Source organism: Balaenoptera musculus, chromosome 20 (assembly GCF_009873245.2).
Source record: "Balaenoptera musculus isolate JJ_BM4_2016_0621 chromosome 20, mBalMus1.pri.v3, whole genome shotgun sequence".
Taxonomy (NCBI): Eukaryota; Metazoa; Chordata; class Mammalia; order Artiodactyla; family Balaenopteridae; genus Balaenoptera; species Balaenoptera musculus.
In genome coordinates, this window is record NC_045804.1 from 56876815 (window position 1) to 56898249 (window position 21435).

At 41.6% G+C, this 21435-nt stretch overlaps 1 protein-coding gene across 3 annotated transcripts; it reads left to right on the plus strand.

Annotated features, from left to right (window-relative positions):
- Positions 1-1396: 1396 nt before the first annotated feature.
- On the plus strand, positions 1397-15693 carry ZNF286A (zinc finger protein 286A). Of its 3 annotated transcripts, none has more exons than XM_036837827.1 (7): positions 1397-1449; positions 1741-1951; positions 3000-3088; positions 6534-6648; positions 7699-7791; positions 11120-12374; positions 13283-15693. In XM_036837827.1, the coding sequence occupies exons 2-6, from the start codon at positions 1915-1917 to the stop codon at positions 12349-12351; spliced, it is 1566 nt and encodes a 521-aa protein (XP_036693722.1). In that variant the 5' UTR covers positions 1397-1449; positions 1741-1914; the 3' UTR covers positions 12352-12374; positions 13283-15693. The 3 variants fall into 3 exon arrangements, with proteins under 3 accessions (XP_036693722.1, XP_036693724.1, XP_036693723.1); XM_036837828.1 differs by lacking the exons at positions 1397-1449; positions 13283-15693 and adding exons at positions 3412-3487; positions 3848-4029 and having other exon boundaries at positions 1931-1951; positions 11120-13059; XM_036837829.1 differs by lacking the exons at positions 1741-1951; positions 13283-15693 and adding an exon at positions 3848-4029 and having other exon boundaries at positions 1427-1449; positions 11120-13059.
- The last annotated feature ends 5742 nt before the right edge of the window (positions 15694-21435 follow it).

Here is a 21435-nt window from a genome sequence, read left to right on the forward strand (position 1 = left end):
ATCCACACTCAGTGGGGGGTGGATTACACACAGGTGTGAATACCAGGAGGCTCAGATAATGAGAACCACATTGGAAAATGGGAACTGGATAAGGGGGTGCCTTCTTGTAGGAACTAAAAATCATCTTTCCCAAAGTTTTTGAAAGCCACTGAAGGGTTAAGTAACATCTTATTCTTGCTTCAGAACGATCATGAGCCAGAACGTGTGGCAAATAGATTGGTGGGAAGGCAAACTTGACTTGGGGAAATCAGCTAAGAGACTGGTACTGTAATCCTAGTGAAATGTCGGTGGCTAGAGCTAGGGTAATACTGGTGGGAAAAGAGAAAGATGGACAAACTGGAGAATACAATAAATAGGACTTCGTGATGAACAGACAGCGATAGTTGAGGATATTCTGCTTCTGGTTTTTGCAAATGGGTTTGTGAGCAGTAATATTACTCACTAAGAAAAAGAGGGGCGGGCTTCCCTGGTGGCGCAGTGGTTGAGAATCTGCCTGCTAATGCAGGGGACACGGGTTCGAGCCCTGGTCTGGGAAGATCCCACATGCCGTGGAGCAACTAGGCCCGTGAGCCACAACTACTGAGCCTGCGCGTCTGGAGCCTGTGCTCTGCAACAAGAGAGGCCGCGATAGTGAGAGGCCCGCGCACCGCGATGAAGAGTGGCCCCCGCTTGCCGCAACTAGAGAAAGCCCTAACACAGAAACGAAGACCCAACACAGCCAAAAATAAAAATAAATAAATAAATTTTGAAAACAAACAAAAAAAAACCTCCTTTAAAGAAGAAGAGGGGCATTTAGACATTTTGAGTTTGGGTGTGTCCAGTAACAGAATTAGAGACGAAACGTGCTCCCTTGAGAGAACACCTCCTTTGATAAATCTAATTTTTATGCTTGCAAATAACCTGTTGCTCAAATTTGTTGAAACTGGTTAAATCTTTTTAACTCCCCTATCTCACACGTGTGAATTTTCAGTATAACAAGTAGCCTACGGACGCATGCACATCGGTTTGCAAAGTACACCTTTCACATTGTTTGACGGCAAAGGATGAGTCTTGGGAGGACAAGAATATGGGGAAAGCCATATACTCTAAGATACCTTACACTGGAGTGATTTGCGTGGGCAGCGTCAGCAAGTCCACGTGCAGACACAGCGCCGGACTGGCAACAACGCAGCTCTGCGGTTCACGCTCTCGCGTGTCCGCAGGATCCCGCACGAGCTAAGCGACCGCTACTCTCGCGAGAGGGAGGGAGACCACGGCTCCTTGGATTCCCCAAACCGCGCTACGCGAGCTCCCACCTGCTGAGGAGCGGAGTCCGGCCACTCCCGCGGGCTTCTGGGAATCGTAGTTCCGGGGCCGGACGAGGCCCGCCAGCCTTGCCTTGTGCTGTTGCGCATGCGCGGCCCCTCTGGCCAGAGAAGTTCGTAGCCTTTGTGAGGCCCGGCGTGGAAGGTGAGTTGTTGCTCAGGTGCGGCTCTCCTTGCTCGGCCTCGGCGGTGCCCTCGGGGCATTAGTCTGCGCCGAGCCGGGTGGAGTGCGCGCTGGAGAAAGGGGCGTCGAGGGCAGGCACGAGCCCCATCCCCGAAGCCCCGGGGCGCGGGGTGGGCGGGGGCTTGGTCTGCGCGGCGGCCCCTTGGCTGCGGCCCGGGCGCCTCTCCTCCGGCCGCGCGGCCGCCGCGCAGCTCCGAGCGGCAGCGCCAGGCGCGAGCGCCCAGCCTCAGGGATGCTGTCCCGGCTTTCCAGGTGCCAGCCTCGAGGGCCAAGCCGGCTCGGGACGGAGCGAAGCCTTTCGGAGGAGCCCCCCGAGGGGAGGCGGGAAGGAGGACCACGAGGCCTCGGGGCTTCCCGCTCCTCCGCGCGGCGAGGGCTGCGCTGGGGGGAGAGCTGAACCTTCGCGGCCGGGAGGAGGTGGTGACCATGGAGACAGATATGGCCGAAATGCCTGGGAAGAGCGGTGAGGGGGGCCGGTGTTGAACTTGTGCTGGGGGCCGGGCCGAATTCTTCCTCCTGAACGGGAGTCACTGCTGTTCGGCTCCTTTGTCTGGGGATGGAAGGGCTCTTTGGGTGAGAGTGGAGGGCGTGCTGTGGGATCCCAGCTGGGTACACAGCGGACCCTCCAAAGACACCGCCAAAATGTGAGCGAAATGTCATCTTCTGAGGCTTGAGCATAGCCTCGTAGTTTGTCTCACACCTTCTTCCTCCCGGGTGATTATACCATCCTAGCCTCATCAGTGGGTCTGACAGTTTAGCTTTTTGGTTGGCAAAAGTATTTTCCACTCCTGTTCCTCCACTTTGGACAAAAACCCTTTGGTTTCAGTAGAGCAGATACTTTTGCTTAATAGAGGAGGCACCAGGCAGAGGAGTCAGTGACTGACTTCCAGTTCTCCTAGAAGTTTGGTCTGTGACCTCTTATATCAGAATCCACACCCTGCCCCTACCTGTGCTTGTTGGATTTCTAGATTGTACCCCAGTCTCAGCTAGTGATAATTATTTAGAGATGGGATCCAGCAAGCTACATTTAGACTAAGCTTGCAGGGTGATTTTTCAGAACCGTTGAGCCTCTTTTTCCCGTATTAATTTAATGTAGATTAAGCTCAGAGGAAAACTTATTTTAATTTCCGGATCAGAGAGTGCCATCTTCCAGGATGTCGTTGTTTCAGGCTGCCTTCAGTCGCAGTGTCTGTAGGGAACACCAGGAGTACGGTGGTGGGAATTTTTTTTTTTTAATATTTATTTATTTATTTGGTTGCGCCGGGTCTTAGTTGCGGCAGGTGGCCTCCTTAGTTGCAGCTCCAGGGCTCCTTAGTTGCGCATGCGAACTCTTAGTTGCGGCATGCATGTGGGGTCTAGTTCCCTGACCAGGGATCAAACTGGGGCCCCCTGCATTGGGAGCACGGAGTCTTATCCACTGGGCCACCAGGGAAGTCCCGAGAATTTTAAGCTCATAAATCTGAGTCACAAGGTAGATCTAGGCCCTATCATGACTGCTTTCTTGCCCTTAGCTCCGTCTTCCCAGGATTCTCCCTTTTCCCAAGAAAAGAGGACAGAAGAGGGAGAAGTGGCAGCTTTGCGCCTCACAGCCAGATCGCAGGTGAGTGAGTCTCTGCTGGTTATTGAAATTCCACCTTATTTCTCGGAGTGCAGACGCACTCCCTTCTTTTTGATGTGGAGTTTCTGTGTCCATTAGAGCTGAGTTCTAATTCTAAGAGACAACTCGAGTGACTAAAGGGCTCAGTGGAAAATGTTTTCTGCTTCTTCGTTGTATCTTGTCCGTCTAGTATTTATTATCACTCAGCAGACGTGGAAGGAGCATTGCCCTTCTTTAGCCCATTAGCTAATTTCTATGCTTGTTATTTGGGAAACGATTTTAAAAGACAATGTGGTGCATACCTCTTAAAATGTATGTTTCACTAGGGGAAACAACATACACATGACTGTTAAGTACGAATTTAAGAAAACACCTGAAGTGCTGGAGTGAATTATGAACATAGTGAGTACTCAAATAGTTCAAAGGAATGCTGGAAAAGGAAGCCTATAGAAGGTTTAATTTAAAGAGTTAGAATCCAGCCCAACAAGGTGATGAATGCAGATGTATTTTAGAGGTGAACTGTTACCAAGTTACAACTCAGTTTCCAAACTCTCACTTCCCCAAGGGCAAATATTAAGAATTGCTGAATTTAAGTGGTAGTTGTATATGGGTGATTAGTGTGTTAATCTTTCAACTTTTTGTATGTCTGAACATTTTTTTTAAACGAAGTTGAGTGGGAGAAGAGAGTTCTCCATGGTGTGTGTCATACCACAATGCAAAGATTCCTCCACTAGCCTCTCTTTTTGCTACTTTAATCCAAAGTGTGAAAGTGGACATTGCACATTGCTGCTGTTTGTCAACGTGATTTCTCAGGATCCTTGCATACTTGCTCGCCTCCATTGGTTTCTCGAATACCTTATGTGAATATTGAAGACTTCCTTAGTCAAGAAGCTTTAAGTTGCACCTGATGAAAACTCGATTCAAACTGGCTTAAGCAAAAAGAGGTATTTATTGACTATTATAAGTGAAAAATCCAGGTCTGGCTAAAATTGAGTTCAGGCAGTGACATTAGAATCTATTTTCTCCATTTCAGTGACCTTTTCTTTTCTTTCTGTGTGTTTTGCACTCAAGCAGGCTTTTCTTCTCGTGCAGGGTAGCCCCTAACGAATTTAGGCCTACATCTTCCCATGTTGAAGATCAGAGAAAAGGGGCATCTTCCCTTCTGGTCGTTGCAGAAGAAGGACTGAGCTTAACTCTATAATGGGTATTAGGCCCATTGTTGGACCATTATTGGCAAATCTGAGTGTGATGATCAGACTGGAAGATATACCTGTACATACACATACAAACACACATCCCACCCATGGGTCAGAGATGGAGCTGTACTACCTGAACTGCATGGCCTAAAAGTGGCCACAGGCATAGCAGCCAGAGGAAAGTCAGAGTACAGGTACCAGAAAAAGGGTGAATGCTTTATACATTTCAACACATTAATATTAGATTCAAGACTGCTTTTATAGCTTCAGAATGGATTAAACCTTTTATGGAAATTTTTAAAACTGTCCTTTTTGCATTGCATTGGATTTTGTTTGATGCTAATACTGCAATTGTCTTTCTTACTAGAATTTGCCTGGGCTGTTTATCTTTTACTTATTAGACTTTTTTAATAATTAGAGTTTTAATTTTTGCTCATGGTAACCAGGTGAATGGTACAGACGTATATAAATATTAGAGTATATTACCTGTCCTTACCTCCCCAAGTTCAGTCCACCACCTCTCCCTACTGAGGATAACGGTTTTGTGTATATTTTTCCATGTTTTTGTTGAGCTTGAAGTACTGTATTCAGATATGTGGTATACTATATTTCCTTCCATCCCCCCCTCCATCCCCAACTTTGGGGGTTTTGTCTGGATCTCTTTTCTGTAAAGAGGATGTGGCTATTTTAAGAAACCTTTTTATAAGAGAAATTAATTTATTCATATTATGATGATTACTTGTATGTTTCACATTTTTCTTGCTATGTGATTTTTATAATTGTGTTTACTATGCTTTGTTTCTTCTTTTGTATTTTTTTCTGCCTTTTGTGCTGTAGTTTGCATTTTTGTTATTCTGATTTTTTTTTTCTTTTATGGTTTGGAAGTTAATTTCCACTGTCAGTTTAGCTATAGATATGCAGATTGTAGGATCAAAGTCATTTTTTCTCACAGTATCTTGTCTATTTAGTAGCTGCTTAATGATTTTTACGTTTTATTTTCCAAGGATGATTCTTACATTTTTTAAGTCTCAGATTATTTCCATTTTGGGGAACTTTATTTTGAAATAATTTGAGACTTATAGAAATTTAGCAAGTGGTAGAAAGATTTCTCATATGCTCTCCTTTCAGATTTTCCAAAATTTAGTATTTCACCTTGCTTTTATTATTCTTTTTCCAAAATCAGGAAGTTAACATTGGTATAGTACTATAACCTACTGCTCTTATTCAGATTTCCCAGCTGTCTTATTTTTCTTGTTTTTCTTCCCCTTAATTTCTACTTTTATCCTGTAATTCCTTCTGTTTTCCCTAATTTGTTGTTGGGTTCTGTCTCTAATTTGATTTGTATGCTTTGTTCATTTAATTACATTAATTTTCTTTTAACAAAATTGAAGTGTTTCCTCTGAGTACAATTTTAGCCTTATGGCATTGATTTTTGCATTTTATTTCATTATTTTGAAATTTTGATATGTTTTTTCAGTTATCAGTTATTGCTCTTTCATCTCTGTTTTGGAATTTATTAACATTTACTTTGTTACTTTTGCAAGTGCTTCATGAATATTTAAATAGAAGGTGTTTTCTATCCAGTTATAGCATTTGGTATATATTTATTTCAATAACCTGGAATATTATTCCCATTCTCTATATCTTTACTTAAAGAGACATGTTCAGTACTGGTATGTGTCTATCTCCATATAGTTTTTGTATTTTATGTCTTGTATAAATAATCCTATGGTGTTTACCCATAAACATTTATATGTGATATCTGTACCCTTAATTAATTTGTTGCTGTCATTTTCCAATTTAATGCATCTTGCCTTGAATTGATTCCGTGCTTCACTGGATTTGGTGCCAGTCTGTTCATTCCATGGCGAAGACTCACAGGAGAATTATACAGACACATGCCTTTTTTTCTCTGCCTATATTTTGTTTACTTTGCCAAACTACATTGTTGATTCATTGGTTCATGTTTTAACTCTTTGTTCCCCAGAAAAATTAGTCTGTCAGTGGAGAAACCGTGGTCTTGTTTCGTTTGGTTCTCATGTTGAATCTTGGACAGTGTGCCTGGCACGTAATTGATACCCAGTGACTTTCCGTGGAATGTCCAGGACACATGAGAATGCTTGTCATTTTTCACAGTGATTTTCCCCCGTTGAATACAGCTACGCATCTACTCCAGGGCCAGCAGAAACTGAGGGGTGAAAGGGAGGCTGTGGAGTGACAGATGGTGAACAAAAGTATGTTTTGTGTCTTAGGCATCAGTGACGTTCAAGGATGTGGCCATGGACTTTACCCCAGAGGAGTGGGGGAGGCTGGATCCTGCACAGAGGGACGTGATGCTGGAGAACTACAGGAACCTGGTCTCGCTCTGTAAGGATGGGCTCCCACCGTGACTCTGGTCCCTGCTTACGGGGACATCATTACCTTATTGACAATGAAGTGGCATAACAAAGCCAGTAATCGTAAAGTATTGATCCCTTTGGGCCCAGAGAAAATCTGTTTCTGCTCTGGGTTCTTGGTGAAATGTCTAGGCTTGTTTTGTATCAGGAGTCTTTGGATTCAAGTGACAGAAACCGAATTCACACTAGCTTAAAAGGGAATCAGATATATTGTCAGGAATTTCTTTTATTTACTTATTTTTTAATTACGTGGTATAGCTTGCCCTGATCTCTTGTGTGTCACAGATGGCCATTGGCCGCTCTAGGGTTACATTATTCTTCCAGTTAGAGAGCTAAGGAAAAAAAGAAGGCTTCTATCCTGGGAGTTTCAGCAAATAGGGTCACATGTCCATCAGTGAAGCAGTAACTCGAGCCAGGGAGATAGAGTATGCTCTGACCAGTTTGGATACTGTGCCCACCTCTGGGGAGGGAGGTATGTGCATGTGTACACATGTACACACATGCATTTACACGTATGTGTTCGTATCAGTGGTGGAAGGAACTACGTTAGCTCCTCCCAAACCTCGTATAATAAATTCCCTAAGAAAGCAGGTTCTAATAACTGAAGAAGGGAGAAAGGAAAAACATCAGAAGACAGCTAGTCACAGAGTCACAGGCTTGTGGTGCTGCCACTGGGGTCCCACTTCACCCAACTCCTTCTCTGAGCTGAGGACTGGTCTGCAGTATCTCCCTAGAACTCCCACAGTAAACAAGAGAAATTCTCTTCTATTTTTTTACAGGCTAAATATTTGTCTTTTCAAATGCATGTAACTCCTTATGAGGCCCAGGCTCTTGCTGCACCTGTTTTAAGGTTCATTTAGAGGCCCTCCGCTCCCTTATTCCAGAACTTCCTATGATGTCCTGTCTTTTGTGGATCCAGGGGTTGGGACCGTGCTCTGGGATAGAGCTTTGTGCCCATCACAAAGAGTTAAGTCCCTTTTTCTTTCTTTCTTTCCTTTTTTTTTTCTTTTTTAATGAGCAGGGCTTCCAGTTTCCAAACCTGAGAACCACAATTTGGAGAATGGAAAAGAACCATTGATGCTTGAGAGAAAAGCCCCCAAAAGCAGCTGTTCAGGTGAGTCAGATAGACGGGAATCTTCGGAAAGAATAACCCCACAAGACAGTAAAGAAGTGGCGCTCTTCAGTGCTTAAGAAAGAATATAGAAGTGCCAACATGCTTTTATTTATTTTAAATTATATTGCATTTTGAATACATACAAAGTCAAGGAAATAAAATAACACTGAGATCAAACATATGCTCACATTTGCTTCATTTGCCTTTTTTCTTTTCCTTTTTTTGTAATGTAAAATAGATTAAAATATCATAACTGTACAGTTTTATGAATTTTCCCAAATTGAACACATTCATGTAGCTAGCATCCACATCAAGAAACAACCTTACTAATAAAAAAAATAAAGAAAAAAAACACAAACAAAAAAATAATTACTATACTTTCCAGATAATTTTGGCTATTCTGATACTACACCAAAGTTGTGCAAGTGGTAGTTTCTTAAAGGTTAGGTGCAAGGTGCATCTGAAACCGTATCCATGAATTTTTCCTACTCTTAAAATCTATTGATCTTTTGGAAAATATTGGTTCACTGAGTTATGCATATCTTCCAAATATTGACACAATACATTATGCGATATTTTAAAAACCACAATTTTCAGTATCACCACTGACCTTACCAGAAAAGCCTTTAAGTATTTGAAAGCTATCAAGCTCTCAGTGGTAGATAAAAGTTTTCCAAAATTCTAATTTCTGCCCAAAAGCTCATATTTTATCAAATACTGTCAGTTGTTTTCCTTGAAGTGACAGGATCATTTTTTTTTTTTCAGTTTTGAGGAAATATCTGCCAAATACCCAACATGGATAACATAGTTTGTCAGTCATTCTTTCAAGTAAAAGTGATGGTCCATGAAAAAAAAAATGGCCAGTTCATCTCTCAAACAGTCTCATGAGTGGTTTTCCTCAAGGCAAGCATCATACTTCGATATGAGCAGACTTGCATTATGAATTGAATATTTCCTATTTCATCATCCAGAATATTAAGAAGGCATGTAGTCAAGGTTTAATAAATAAAATTAATTTATTAAGTTAGTAATAATTCCTGTTGTTTCCTCAGAAATTTTTAAGTGAAACTGGCTTTTTTTTTTTTTTTTTTTTTTTAACTGAGAGTACATGGTGGGGAAAAATACAACTACTAGTACATTTGGTGTCTTGTCCTGATTTGTGCATAAGTTGTGGGCAGTTTTACCACCATCACTTTTGCAACATCAGTGCAAATGTCAAGACAATGAAAAAGGCAAATAAGATCTAAGCATTATTCTGAAAATAGTTTTGAACCTACAGACTCCCAGGGATCCTCAGACCACCCTTTGAGGTCACAGCCTCTACCTACCTACACTATCCTTATATCAATTTATGTTTTACTGATTTAACAAACACTTATGTAGCACCGATGCTGTGTCAGAGTTTTAAGTGTTTTATAAATATTTTCATTAAACGCTCCTTAAGGTAGGTGTTGTTTGTATTCCTCATGAGGTAGGTACCGTTATTGCCCCATCTTACAGATAAGGAAACTGAAGTAGAAGCGTAAAACAACATGCCCCAGGTCACACAGCTAGTAAGTGGCAGAGCTGGGATTAAATTCATGCATTCTGATTTCAGAGTCCATTGCTCTCAACCACTGTGCTCTTCCTGAATGTCCCCTCTCACCTTGGGGCTTCTGTACATGTCATTCCCTCTACCTGGAACACTCACACCCGTGCTTCTCTACCTGTTACGTGGAACACTCACCCCCGTGCTGCTGTACCTGTTACCTGGAACACTCACCTGAGCCCCAAACCCACTTCAATTTCAGCTCAGCCATTTACCTCCTCAGGGAGGCCTCCCCTCATCCCCCTGGGTTCCCCTTATCATCTTTCACAGCATCATTCGCCTTTTATTTCTTAGTACTTACTACAGGTGCATTTTTATATGTATTTGTAGATGTTAGACTAAATTTTCTCTCCCTTCATATACATAGGGACTGCGTGTTTTTCCCCAGAGCCTAGCATATGGTAGACATCCAATAGGTAATTGTTGAATAAATGGATAGAAGAGTACATAGATGAAGGAACAGAATTCACTTGGCTGTGTGGAATGAGGGGCAGATCTAACTTAACTGTCTTTTGAATGTTTAATCACTCACAGGACCATTTGTTGTAAAAACAAATTATCTTTAGTTTACTGACTGAAATAACCACCTTTGTATTGTCCTTAATTCCTATATTTACTTGACTTTACTTCTGAAATTGCTGTTTTGTTTCATTGGTCTATTTACATATTCTTTTGAACCAAACTCTTTATTTTAGCTTTATAGAGTAGTTTCATATTGAATATAAAAATTCTAATAGATTTATAGTAGATATATTCAGAGAGGTTGGCTTCCATCCTTGCCCTCTCTATTCTGGTGTTCTCTCTGTAGGCAGTCATTTTTATTAGTATTTCATTTATCTGTCCTTAGTTTTGGAAAATATAACCAAATATGTCTATATATTTGTATCTCCCCTTTTTTCCCCTACACAAAAAGTAGCAGACCATACACACTCCTTCACAGCTTGCTGGGTTTTTTAAGTTTAATGTATCCTGAAGATCACTTCATAGCAATAGAAGATCATTCTCATTATTTTAATAATATAATATTTAATATTTTAATAATTTTATTATTTTAAGTTGCACATACTTCATTGTATGTGTATACCATAGTTTAATCAGTTCTTTATAGTATTAAAATATTACTGTATTTTAATATTTGAGATGTTACCAGTCTTTTGCTACCTCAATTAGTGTTGTAATGATTAGCCTTGTTCGGATATAATTTAATGTATCTGCCATTATATCTTTGGGAGATCATTGATTTTTCAACAGGGACATATTATAAAAGAATTCTTAGGGAAGATTTTAAACTGGAAATGGAATGCATATTAGGATGTGAGTAGGGTTGGGTAACTGGAAACTTAGAAGTCATCACTGTGCCCTGCACTAAGGTGGTAACTGCCTGGAAGTTTATGACAGTGCTTGATATTCTATAGAGGTTGTTCCTCCCCTATCCTGATCTGGGATGCTCATTTCCTGCTCATGTGGTGAAATGGTGCTTCATCTGCATCCCTCCTTCTCCTGTCTTTTGGTCATCTTTCCCCCATTCTGATTCCTGGGTAGGGTCTGCTGATTTTCTCTGCATCTACTGTGCATTTGTTTCCCTCCATTTGCTTCTCTTTGCAAGTCATCTTCTAAGAGTCAAATCCACTTGTTCTTTGAAGCCATGCTCTTCACCTTCATTAACTCTTACCCGTTACAGACCTGCCTTTTTGTTGAATTCAGAAAACAAAGGAAATTTGCATTTCCAATTTGTTTCAGACTCAGAGACTAGACCCGGGAGCAAAGATTCAACTTCAGTGCAAGATTTTTCCAAAGAAGAATCATGCCAGGTTGCAGTCATAGACAGGCTGACAAGGAATGGTGTCTATGACTCCAACTTGGAAACAACTCTCGCATGTGAAAACCGGTTAGAGAATCAGCAAGGAAATCAGGAGAGACGCTTGAGAGAAATGTTCACCCACATGAATTCACTCCCGGAAGAGAGAGCTCATGAGCATGATGTTTACTGGAAAAACTTGAGCCAGAAGTCAGTACTTCTCACTCAAGACAGAGTTCCCAAAGGATCCTGTGCCTTCCATACCCTTGAAAAAAGATTGAAACAGAAATCAACCTTAATGAAAAAGCAGAGGACCTACAAAGAGAAGAAACCTCATAAATGTAGTGACTGTGGTGAGCTCTTCACTTACCATTCAGTGCTCATTCGACACCAGAGAGTCCATACCGGGGAAAAACCCTACAGCTGCACCGAGTGTGGGAAGTCTTTCAGCCACAGGGCGAATTTAACTAAACATCAGAGAACTCACACTAGAATTCTCTTCGAGTGCAGCGAATGCAAGAAGGCCTTCACAGAAAGCGCATCCCTTGCAATACATCAGAGGATTCACATTGGAGAGAGACCGTATGAGTGCAGTGAGTGTGGGAAAGGCTTTAATCGAAGTACACACCTTGTGCAGCACCAGCTGATCCACACAGGGGTGAAGCCTTATGAATGCAACGAGTGTGATAAAGCCTTCATTCATTCTTCAGCACTCATTAAACATCAAAGAACTCACACTGGAGAGAAACCCTATAAATGTCAGGAATGTGGGAAAGCCTTTAGCCACTGCTCATCCCTTACCAAACATCAGAGGGTTCATACCGGAGAAAAACCCTACGAATGTAGTGAATGTGGAAAAACCTTCAGTCAGAGCACACATCTTGTTCAGCATCAGAGAATTCACACCGGAGAGAAACCCTATGAGTGTAACGAATGTGGGAAAACCTTCAGCCGGAGCTCAAATTTTGCTAAACATCAAAGAATTCATATTGGGAAGAAACCATACAAATGTAACGAATGCGGAAAAGCCTTCATTCATTCATCAGCCCTTATTCAACACCAGAGAACTCATACTGGGGAGAAACCCTATAGGTGTAACGAATGTGGAAAAAGCTTTAAGTGCAGTTCATCCCTCATCAGACATCAAAGGATTCACACGGAAGAGCAGCCCTGAAAAATGACTGAATGTGAAGAAATGTGAGTTGGTTTTATCGCTGTGTTAAATACCTGAGCAGTTTGTGTGGAAGACCCATAAACTGCTGCCTGAGGACCAGTTCTGTGTGTATCTAACTCTACTTGCATAATACATAGCTTTGAGGCATAAACAGAATGTTCCTTATATCCATTGATTTGATCATTCTGAATGCTTCCAGCGAGGAATCTCAAAGGTTGATCCCTAACCCACCCCCTTGCCCCCCAATACCCTTTTGTGGAAATTCAGAAAATCCTTGGGAGTGGGTAGTAATGCAATCAATGTGAAATCCAGTTCCCCCCTCTTTGTCACATCAAAGCCTGTTATAGCATCTCACTTTGTAAGGACATTCTTATCTGGTAGGTGAGGCAGAGGGTTCATATTCTTATCATCGGGAAGACACAGAGCTGTTGCTCTTTGAATCCAAAGTGGAGACCCAGATATACAGAGAATGTCATTTCTTTTACATTAACTATAAAAACTTAAAGGTTAAGAGCTGAAATGTGCTTTGGATTCCCTCCCAACCCCAAAGGCTACTGTCTCGTTTGATGAATATAAGAGGTCTAAATTATGCTCACATGGATTATGCTGAGATTTAGATGATTATTATCCCCCCGCTGGGTACATCTTCACTTTACACTTCCTTGGAAGTTACCCTGAGGTAGAGAAAGAGTCAGAATCTTAACTGTAGTTTTTTGTTTTGTTTTTTTTTAACTGTAGTTTTTGATCAAGTCCCTCTTTTCTTATCCTTGGCACTGAATGAATCCTTGGTTTTCTGTAATCACAGTATTAGGGAGATTTCATTTCTTTACCTTATTCTGCTCTCTGTAAAGTATGTTTTGTCACTTGGAGAGAAAGCCCCTGGGATGTGCAGAGTGAAAAGTTGATGGGTTCCATGTGTGGTTACATGTAGGGTCTCGGACAAGAAGAACTGAAGCAGCTTTGAGGCACAAACACCTTCGTGTCACATACGGAAGAGAGTCACAGGACAGTGACTTCAGGAGGACAAGCGGCTTCTCCCCCTACCCCGCACCCCGGGAAGAAGTTGCCTTTTCTCAGGCCTCACGTTTACCCACATTTTTTTGTTGTCCTGTATGTTGGTTGGTCTTTGCTATATCCCAGGGCCCCAAGGAAGGTAGAAAAGGCTTGAAGCCGCAGTGATTGATTGACATAAGTTACATGGGTGACCAAAGAACCGTGTGGTGGGATTGGAAACACAAAAGCAAAAGTTCAAATAAATATTTAGCAAAACACTATACAAATGTCAGTTTTTATTGTTGCTCTGTTATATGGTGTGAGAAGAAAATTATAGAAAAGATAGAGAGGGAAAGATTAGTTACAGGTTTCTTCTTTCTCCTCTCCTAAATCCTATCCTTGGACATTCAGCAATCAGCCTGCACTCTTCCCCCTCCACATTATCCCCGTTACTTCTTATAATTCTTATAGCTTCCTCTGTAGACCTTAGTTCTATTACTGAGGAAAAGAAGAGGAATAGAGTTTAAAGAAGTGATAAAAGAGATCAAGGTCATGTCTAATCCAGCAACGATGGAAATCAAAACAATGGGAAGTGGGACGGGAAGGACTGGGAAGAAAGAGGCTTTGAAAAGAATTTTTAAAAAGAATATATAGAAAGGGGCCAAGGTCTGAAAGGTGGGGGTCGGAGAATGGCTGACACAGGACAAAATAAACAAAATAGAGCTCAGCCCTCTCATCACCTCGATATTCAGATTAACGGTCTGAGGTGGAAGTTGATAAGCTATGGCCTGGACCCACTACCTAGTTCTGTAAATAATGTTTAATTGGAACTGGGCCTCACTCATCATTTACATGTGTTTGGCTGTTTTTGTGCTAAAACAGCAGAGTTGAGTAGTTGCAGCAGAGATTACATGTCCCGGAAAATATTTGCTGTTTCTCAACAGGCCAAATGCTTGAGTGAGAAGAAATTCATCTGGGGGCCAATATTTGGCTAACCCAAGATCAATGGGTTTGGATTCTGCCACCTCCACTTGGCAATTATGTGACTTTGGAAAGCTACTTACTCTTTCTGAGCCCCAGTTTGCTTATCTGTAAAATGGGGACAGATCAACCCTCTCTCAAGGCTGTTGTGAGGATAAGACAATGAATGTAAAGAACCTGGCACATAGTCAGTTGTATTGAGAGACCTCCCCCACTTCTCTCTCTCGCTCTCTCTGTCATTAGTTTCTAGGAGCCCTCACATACGGTGAAATCCACAGATGCTCAAGTCCTTTATATAAAATGGTGTAGTACAGTCGGCCCTCCGTATCTGTGGCTTTTGCATCTTCAGATTCAACCAACCATGGATGGAAATTTGGATCCACTGTTGGTTGAATCTGCTGATGCAAAACCCTTGAATACGGAGGGCCAACGGTATTTATTGAAGAAATCCCCGTAAGTGGACCTGAGCAGTTCAAAGCCATGCTGTTGGAGGATCCACCGTTACATATATTTTAATGAAGTGGTGAGTCTGCTTTAGGCTACGTGTAACAAAATGTCATTGACTAAGTGGCTTGTTTATAAACAACCTTCTTACAGTTCCAGAGACTGGGAAGTCCAGGATCAAGGCCCTGGCAGATTCAGTGTCTGGTGAGGCCCCCTCCCCAGTTCTCAGGTGGCTATCTTTTCACTGTGTCCTACCATGGTGGAAGGGCAGGGGACCCCTCTGGGGCCTCTTTCATGAGGGCGCTAGTCCCGTTCATGGGGGCTCTACCCTCATGACCTCATCACTTCCCAAAGGTCCTGCCTCCAAATACCACCACTTCGGGGATTGGGGTTCCACAGGAATTTGGGGGGGAACACAAAACATTCTGTCTATAGCAAGTGACTAAGCATCAATCAGAAATGACTTAAGAATGAGTGAGTCTTCCACACCTTTACTTACTGATCTAAAGCCGACCATCCTGCTCCCTGGCATATCATAGAGAAGGGCTTCACTTCCTTCTGCTCTTGCTTCCATCTGGTGCGCTCCCTGCACAGCCTCCTGGAGACCTCGTGGAATCTGCCTTTTTTCCTTCTAATTATCACTTAACCAGGAGCCACACCATGGTTCCAGAGACTCAAGTATTATTGTCGTTTAATTAGTGTCAAAGGACTTAACTCTAAGCTAGTTTTACTGAGAGCTCTGGCCCTTTGCATTTCAGTATTTGTTCCTTTTATGCTTGGAGTTCAATCAGTTCTGACTGTGTATTTGTGCTCCCACAGGAATCTTGGAAGTTTTAGTGTTCTGCTTTCCAAATGTTTTTGGTTACCTGTAAACAAAATTTGATTGTTCTTATTGGCCCACTGTCAATGAAGATGTCGTTTATATATTTGTTGTCAGAAACTTCTATAAATTGCTTTTAAATTCTCACTTAAGCATGTTTTAAGAGGCAAGAAAAACCAACTATAAAATATCTCCACGTCATTCAGGAAACTGATCGCATTTCAAATTGTTCATCTGGGCTTCACAACCTCTGTAAACATGAGCTGGGGGATCACAACCCACGTATCTGCGAGAAGGTGAAAGAGCCAAGGAAGGTCGTTCCTACCAAATGATGCTTGAAGTCCTCAGGCCAAGCACACCCCTCACTTAGGCGTATTGGGGAGACCAGGGAGGGAAGAACTTCATGTGAAAAGTACAGTTAAAACTAGGCCAAATATGCTAAAAAACTGATTTAAGGTAAACTTTGAATTACTTTTGGCTTCATCACCCAAAAGTATAAAAACGATAGTATAGGAATATGTTATTCAAATTTGTTGGCAATTAATTAGTTCAATTACCTATTTTAACTCTCATAATTTTTTATTTTATTAAATGAGTTCTCACTTTTTAAAAATTATTACAACAGGACTCTAGTTGGAAGTTCTTTGTCCCTGCTTTCTCCCTTTCCTTACCTAATTCTTCTTTTTGAGGTCCCACCTGGGCTGTCCCTCACCATAGGTTTTATTGACAAGGGGGAAGGGTATTCCCCTGTGGTAATGTATAAAATGTGGCTTTTGTGGATTACCTTGTAGTTCCAAATAATGCCCTCAAAAAATTAGATGTTTTTTCCTGCATTGTTGTTCTTTACATGTTTTACTGTGTAACCTGTTATTTTTGAACCTGTGTTTGTCCATAAACCAGATAATCTGTCCCTAGATTGAGTTTACTATACATAAAATGTGCACAGAGATAGAGGTAAACGGTCTTTGATCCAGCAGTGACTGAGTCTCTAGTATCACCCCTTAGATTCTCCAGATATGTGAACTTTTCGAACAACTCAATAGGGTTGAAGAGCTTGGCTTTTTACTTCCAGAGATCTTATTTCAGAGGACTTCATGTGCACATAAGCATCAATATCAAAGATCTTTCATGCCCCCCAAAAGAAAAGGACAGATTTGGGTGAATTCTAGCTCCTTTATTAGTTTCTAAGTCCTTAGTTCCATCTCCTTTTACATTTAGAGCCACGGATGTGTAACTGCTCAGTTCCAGTCCCATTCCATCACCTGTGAGAGATGTAATTGGAAATGGGGGAGGGAAATCTGAGGTTTACCTGATTAGGGGGTGGTGGAGAGTTTGGCCACATCTATTCCCAGATATTCTAAAGTAGGAGGAATCCTAAGAAGGGATAGACACATGAGAGAAAGGAGGTGGCGTGTGATAATCCCCCTGCCCCACACAGTGAGATCAGAGAAAGATCTCCCAGACTTTCTCCATCACTTAACTAGATTGTAAAGTTAGCAAACAATTGCTTTTTAGTGATGTGTAAATTTGAACATCTGCAATCACTATGACCAAGCTATTTTATCTGTAGGTCTATACTTACCTAAAATGTCTATGCATATATACCAAAAGAAACCATCAAGAATGTTCATAGTTGCTTTATTGCTAATAACCCCAAACTGGAAACAAACCAAATGTCCATCAACAGCAAATTGATAAACGTGAGATAGTCATACAAAGAAAACACAGAGCAGCGAAAAGGAAAGAATCTCTCCATGAAACCACACAGATTAATGTCACGAATATAATGCTGAGCAAAAGAAGCCAGACACGGGATAATTCGTACTGTATGGTTCTAAATACACACATTTATAACACAGGTGTTGCTAACGTGTGGTGTTAAAAACTAGATGATCGTTAGCTTTGGCAGGATAGAATGGGTAGTGATTGGGGAGGTCGAGGAGAGGGGCCTCTGAGTTGCTAGTTTTATTCTATTTCATTGTCTTAAACTGTGTTGTAGTTACAAGGGTGTCTTTGCTTCGTGATAAATCATTGAGTCGTAGAGTTATGATTTCTGTGCTTATTGGTGTGTATGTTATAAATACTTCACTAATGCATTTGAATCCATTTTTGTAATAAGGACAAATAACATAAAGTATAATAAGACTTGGCAATCTTATTTTCATTTCATGAAAAATGGTCACCAGAAGGACTCCAAGCTTAAGTGTTGCAACTATAGAGCTTATGTTTATATATACATATATAAATAAATATATATATATATTTAAAGATCCAGAACTGTTTGATTTAATGTCATTTGAGTGTAGAAAATCACAATTATACTTACAGCTTGCTAAATCTATAATCTTTTAGCTGAAAGTTAGCTGGTTAGCCACACCCATCAATGAAACTGCTTTCGCAGAAGAATCCAACCTGTGACAATTGATAGGAACTTTAGAAGTCACTTTTTTTAATTTTTTAAAATTGAAGTATAGTTGATTTACAATGTTGTATTAATTTCTGCTGTACAGCCAAGTGACTCAGTTATACATATATATAAATATTCTTTTTCATATTCTTTTCCATTATGGTTTATCACAGGATATTGAATATAGTTCCCGGTGCTGTACAGGAGCACCTTGTTGTTGATTCCTTCTTGATTGTCTATAAAACATGAGATTTCTTAGAACGCAGGCCATCAAACTCTCATTTCAGGTTTTTCCTTCATTACTGCCTGTCATCCTGGTATCTGAAAAGATTTCTATGTCTCAGTATTGCACAGAGGGAATAACATGACTGTCTTAGTCACCACTGTGCCCATCAAGACCAGGCACATGATTCCCAGGATCCGGGCAATGACCCTTCCAGAGGTAATGGGAAATTTGCTATCAGCCAGAAAGCCATGGATCCTCTCCTGGGGAGCCCTGGCTACTGTCTCAAAAGAGACCTGCTCTGGGAACTGTGGGGGCTGAGTACACAGTCTCTGCGAAGCTGTTTCCACGTCTGATGCTTGAAACCCACAGGCAGTAAACAAGGGAAGGTCACGAACAGGCTGGGAGCCTGTGAGCAGGAGCTGGAACTTCATAAGGACAGAATGAAACCTGTGTCTGTTCTTGCTGCCTCTGACCTTGTGACCAGGGTGTCCTGCAGAAGCCAGGACCCTACATCACAGAGCTAACACATACGTGTAACCCAGGAGTCAGAGAAACTGAGGGAAAAATCCAGGGGAAGGCAGAGCAACTGAAGGTCCAGCTGCTGCTTATCTGTCTTAAACTGGATTTGTGTGTGTGTGTTTATCCTGCTTGGCATTTTCTTAGCTTCTTGAATTTGCAGATTTATGTCTTCTGCCAAATTTGGGGATACTTTGAGTATTATGATATTCTGGATTTTTATTTGTGTTGTGTTTTAGCAGGCCTCCTCTGACACCACTCTGGTGGGCTAAGGAAGGTCACCACCACCTGGTTATTGTTTGGTGGGGATGGAAGTCTAAGGGACCCAGTCTCTATTAACAGCCCTGGGGAGAGGAATTTCTTGCTAGGCCACCCCCACTTGGCCATCACCCCCGACAGCACCTTGTCTTGAGGGGAGAGCCATGCTATTACTGCTTCCAAATGGTGCCACTGACATTGTGTGTGGGGAAGTTCAGTACAACCAAGTGTGAATGAAAGTCTCAGCTCCCCATCCCCTCTCTGACTCCACCCCTGTAGGGACAGAGGGGCACCTCATTACAGTCAGTGTAGGATGGAAGCCTAGGTTCCCCACTCAGCCTTTGCTGATGGGCTTGAGGTGGGACCACAGTTTTTTTTCAATGGTGTTTGACTGGAGTGGAGTGGGGTTTTTTTCTCAAAAGTTTTCTGTTATGTTAGGCTTCCCTTTCTTGGTCTCTGGCTGGAAAGAGCAGGCTTTATTGGGGGCTTTAAAAAAATCTGCACCCATTGGCATTTTAGGTTGTCAACTTACCCAGGCCAGCATACAGAAGACAAAAAGAAAATCACTACTGTGTCTTTCCTCAGGTGGCAACGTCCTTAGTGGGACTGTCTTCTGTCCAACTTTGAGTCTTATATTTGTTTTATAGACAATATTGAGGGTTTTTAGCTGTACTTAGTGGGAAGTATAGGGAGAAGTGTGTCTACCCCACCTCATCCCACTACTGGTTCACTGGTTCACCTTCATTTATGAAAAATATTTTGATGGGTATAAATTTCTGGGCTGACAGTTTTTTTCCCCAGTACTTTAAAGGTGTTGTTTCACTGTCTTCTGGCTTGCTTTTTTTGTATGTTTTTGCTTTTGTTTTCTGATGAGAAGTACTTATCTTTGTTCTCTAGTATGTACAGATCTTTGTTTCTCCAGCTGTTTTTTAAATCTTTTTTTTTTGAAGTATAGTTGATTTACAATGTTGTGTTAGTTTCTGGTGTACAGCCAAGTGATTCAGTTGTACATATATATACAGTCTTTTTCATATTCTTTTCCACTATGGTTTATTACAGGATATTGAATAGAGTTCCCTGTTCTATATGGTAGGTCCTTGTTGTTTATTTATTTTATATACAGTAGTTTGTACCTGCTAATCCCAAACTCCTAATTTATCTGTCCCCCACCCCCTTTCCTCTTTGGTAACCAGAAGTTTGTTTTCTATGTCTGTGAGTCTGTTTCTGTTTCATAAATATGTTCATTTATGTCATAGTTTAGATTCCCCAAATAAGTGATATATCCTCCAGCTGTCTTTTAAGGTTTTCCTTTATTACTGGTATGTAGCAATTTGAATATGATGTGCCTTTGTGTGGTTTTCTTCATGTCTTTTCTTTGAATTTCACTGAGCTCCTTGGATCTATGGGTTTGTAATTTTCATCAAATTTTGAAAATATTTAGCCATTATTTCTTCAAATATTTTCTTACTCCCTCACTCTCTCTTCTCCTTCTGGGATTCTAATTACACTTAGACTACTAGACTACGTACGTCGTCTTGTTCCATAGCTCACTGCTGCTCGGTTCATTCTCCATCTTTTTTCTCCCTGTGTTTCATTTTCGGCAGTTTCTATTTCTACGTCTTTGCATTCACTAATCTTTTCCCTTGCAGTGTCTAATCTGCTCTTAGTCCTATCCCGTATGTTTTTCATTTCATATACCGTACTTGTTACCTCCAGGAGTTGGATTTCCCGCTTGCATATCTCCTGTGATAGTTCAAGGGTCACAGGGTTAGGTCATACTTTCCCCAAAGGTACCCATTGGCTCTGAGATCTCAAGAGCCCAGTGTTGCACTATGTTCAGTGTCACTGAGCTCTTTATCTCCCTGCAGATCTCCATGTGGAGGGGCTCACACACAATCAAAGCAATAGAGAATCCAAGGCACACAGAATGAGAAAGGATTAGAGGGAATTCCCTGGCGGTCCAGTTAGGACTCGGTGCTTTCACTGCCGTGGGCCTGGGTTTCAATCCCTGGTCGGGGAACTAAGATCCCGAAGGAGGGAGGGAGGGAGGGAAGGAGGGAAGGAAGGAAGGAAGGGAGGAAGGAAGGAGGGAGGGAGGAAGGATTAGAGAGGAAATTGTCTCACCATTAAGGGAAGCTGCTCTAGAAGCCTTGAGGATTCTGTGTGACCCAATGTGGAGAAGATGGCCTTTAGTCATTAAAACCATGGAATTGAGGCAAAGAAAAACGTGCATTAAAAATAATAATAATGCTAATATTTAATTTATTATTATTATTTTTATTAGTATGAGCCAAGGAAAGAAGCTCAAAGACCCAGAAATTACAGTGAAGGCATTACGATTTTTCTGTCAAGAAGTTGAATGAGAGGCAGAAGCCTGGACACGCAACTCCCCCCGACCCCAGCCTCTGGGGCTTTAATTAGTTGCAGGAGATTCTCTGT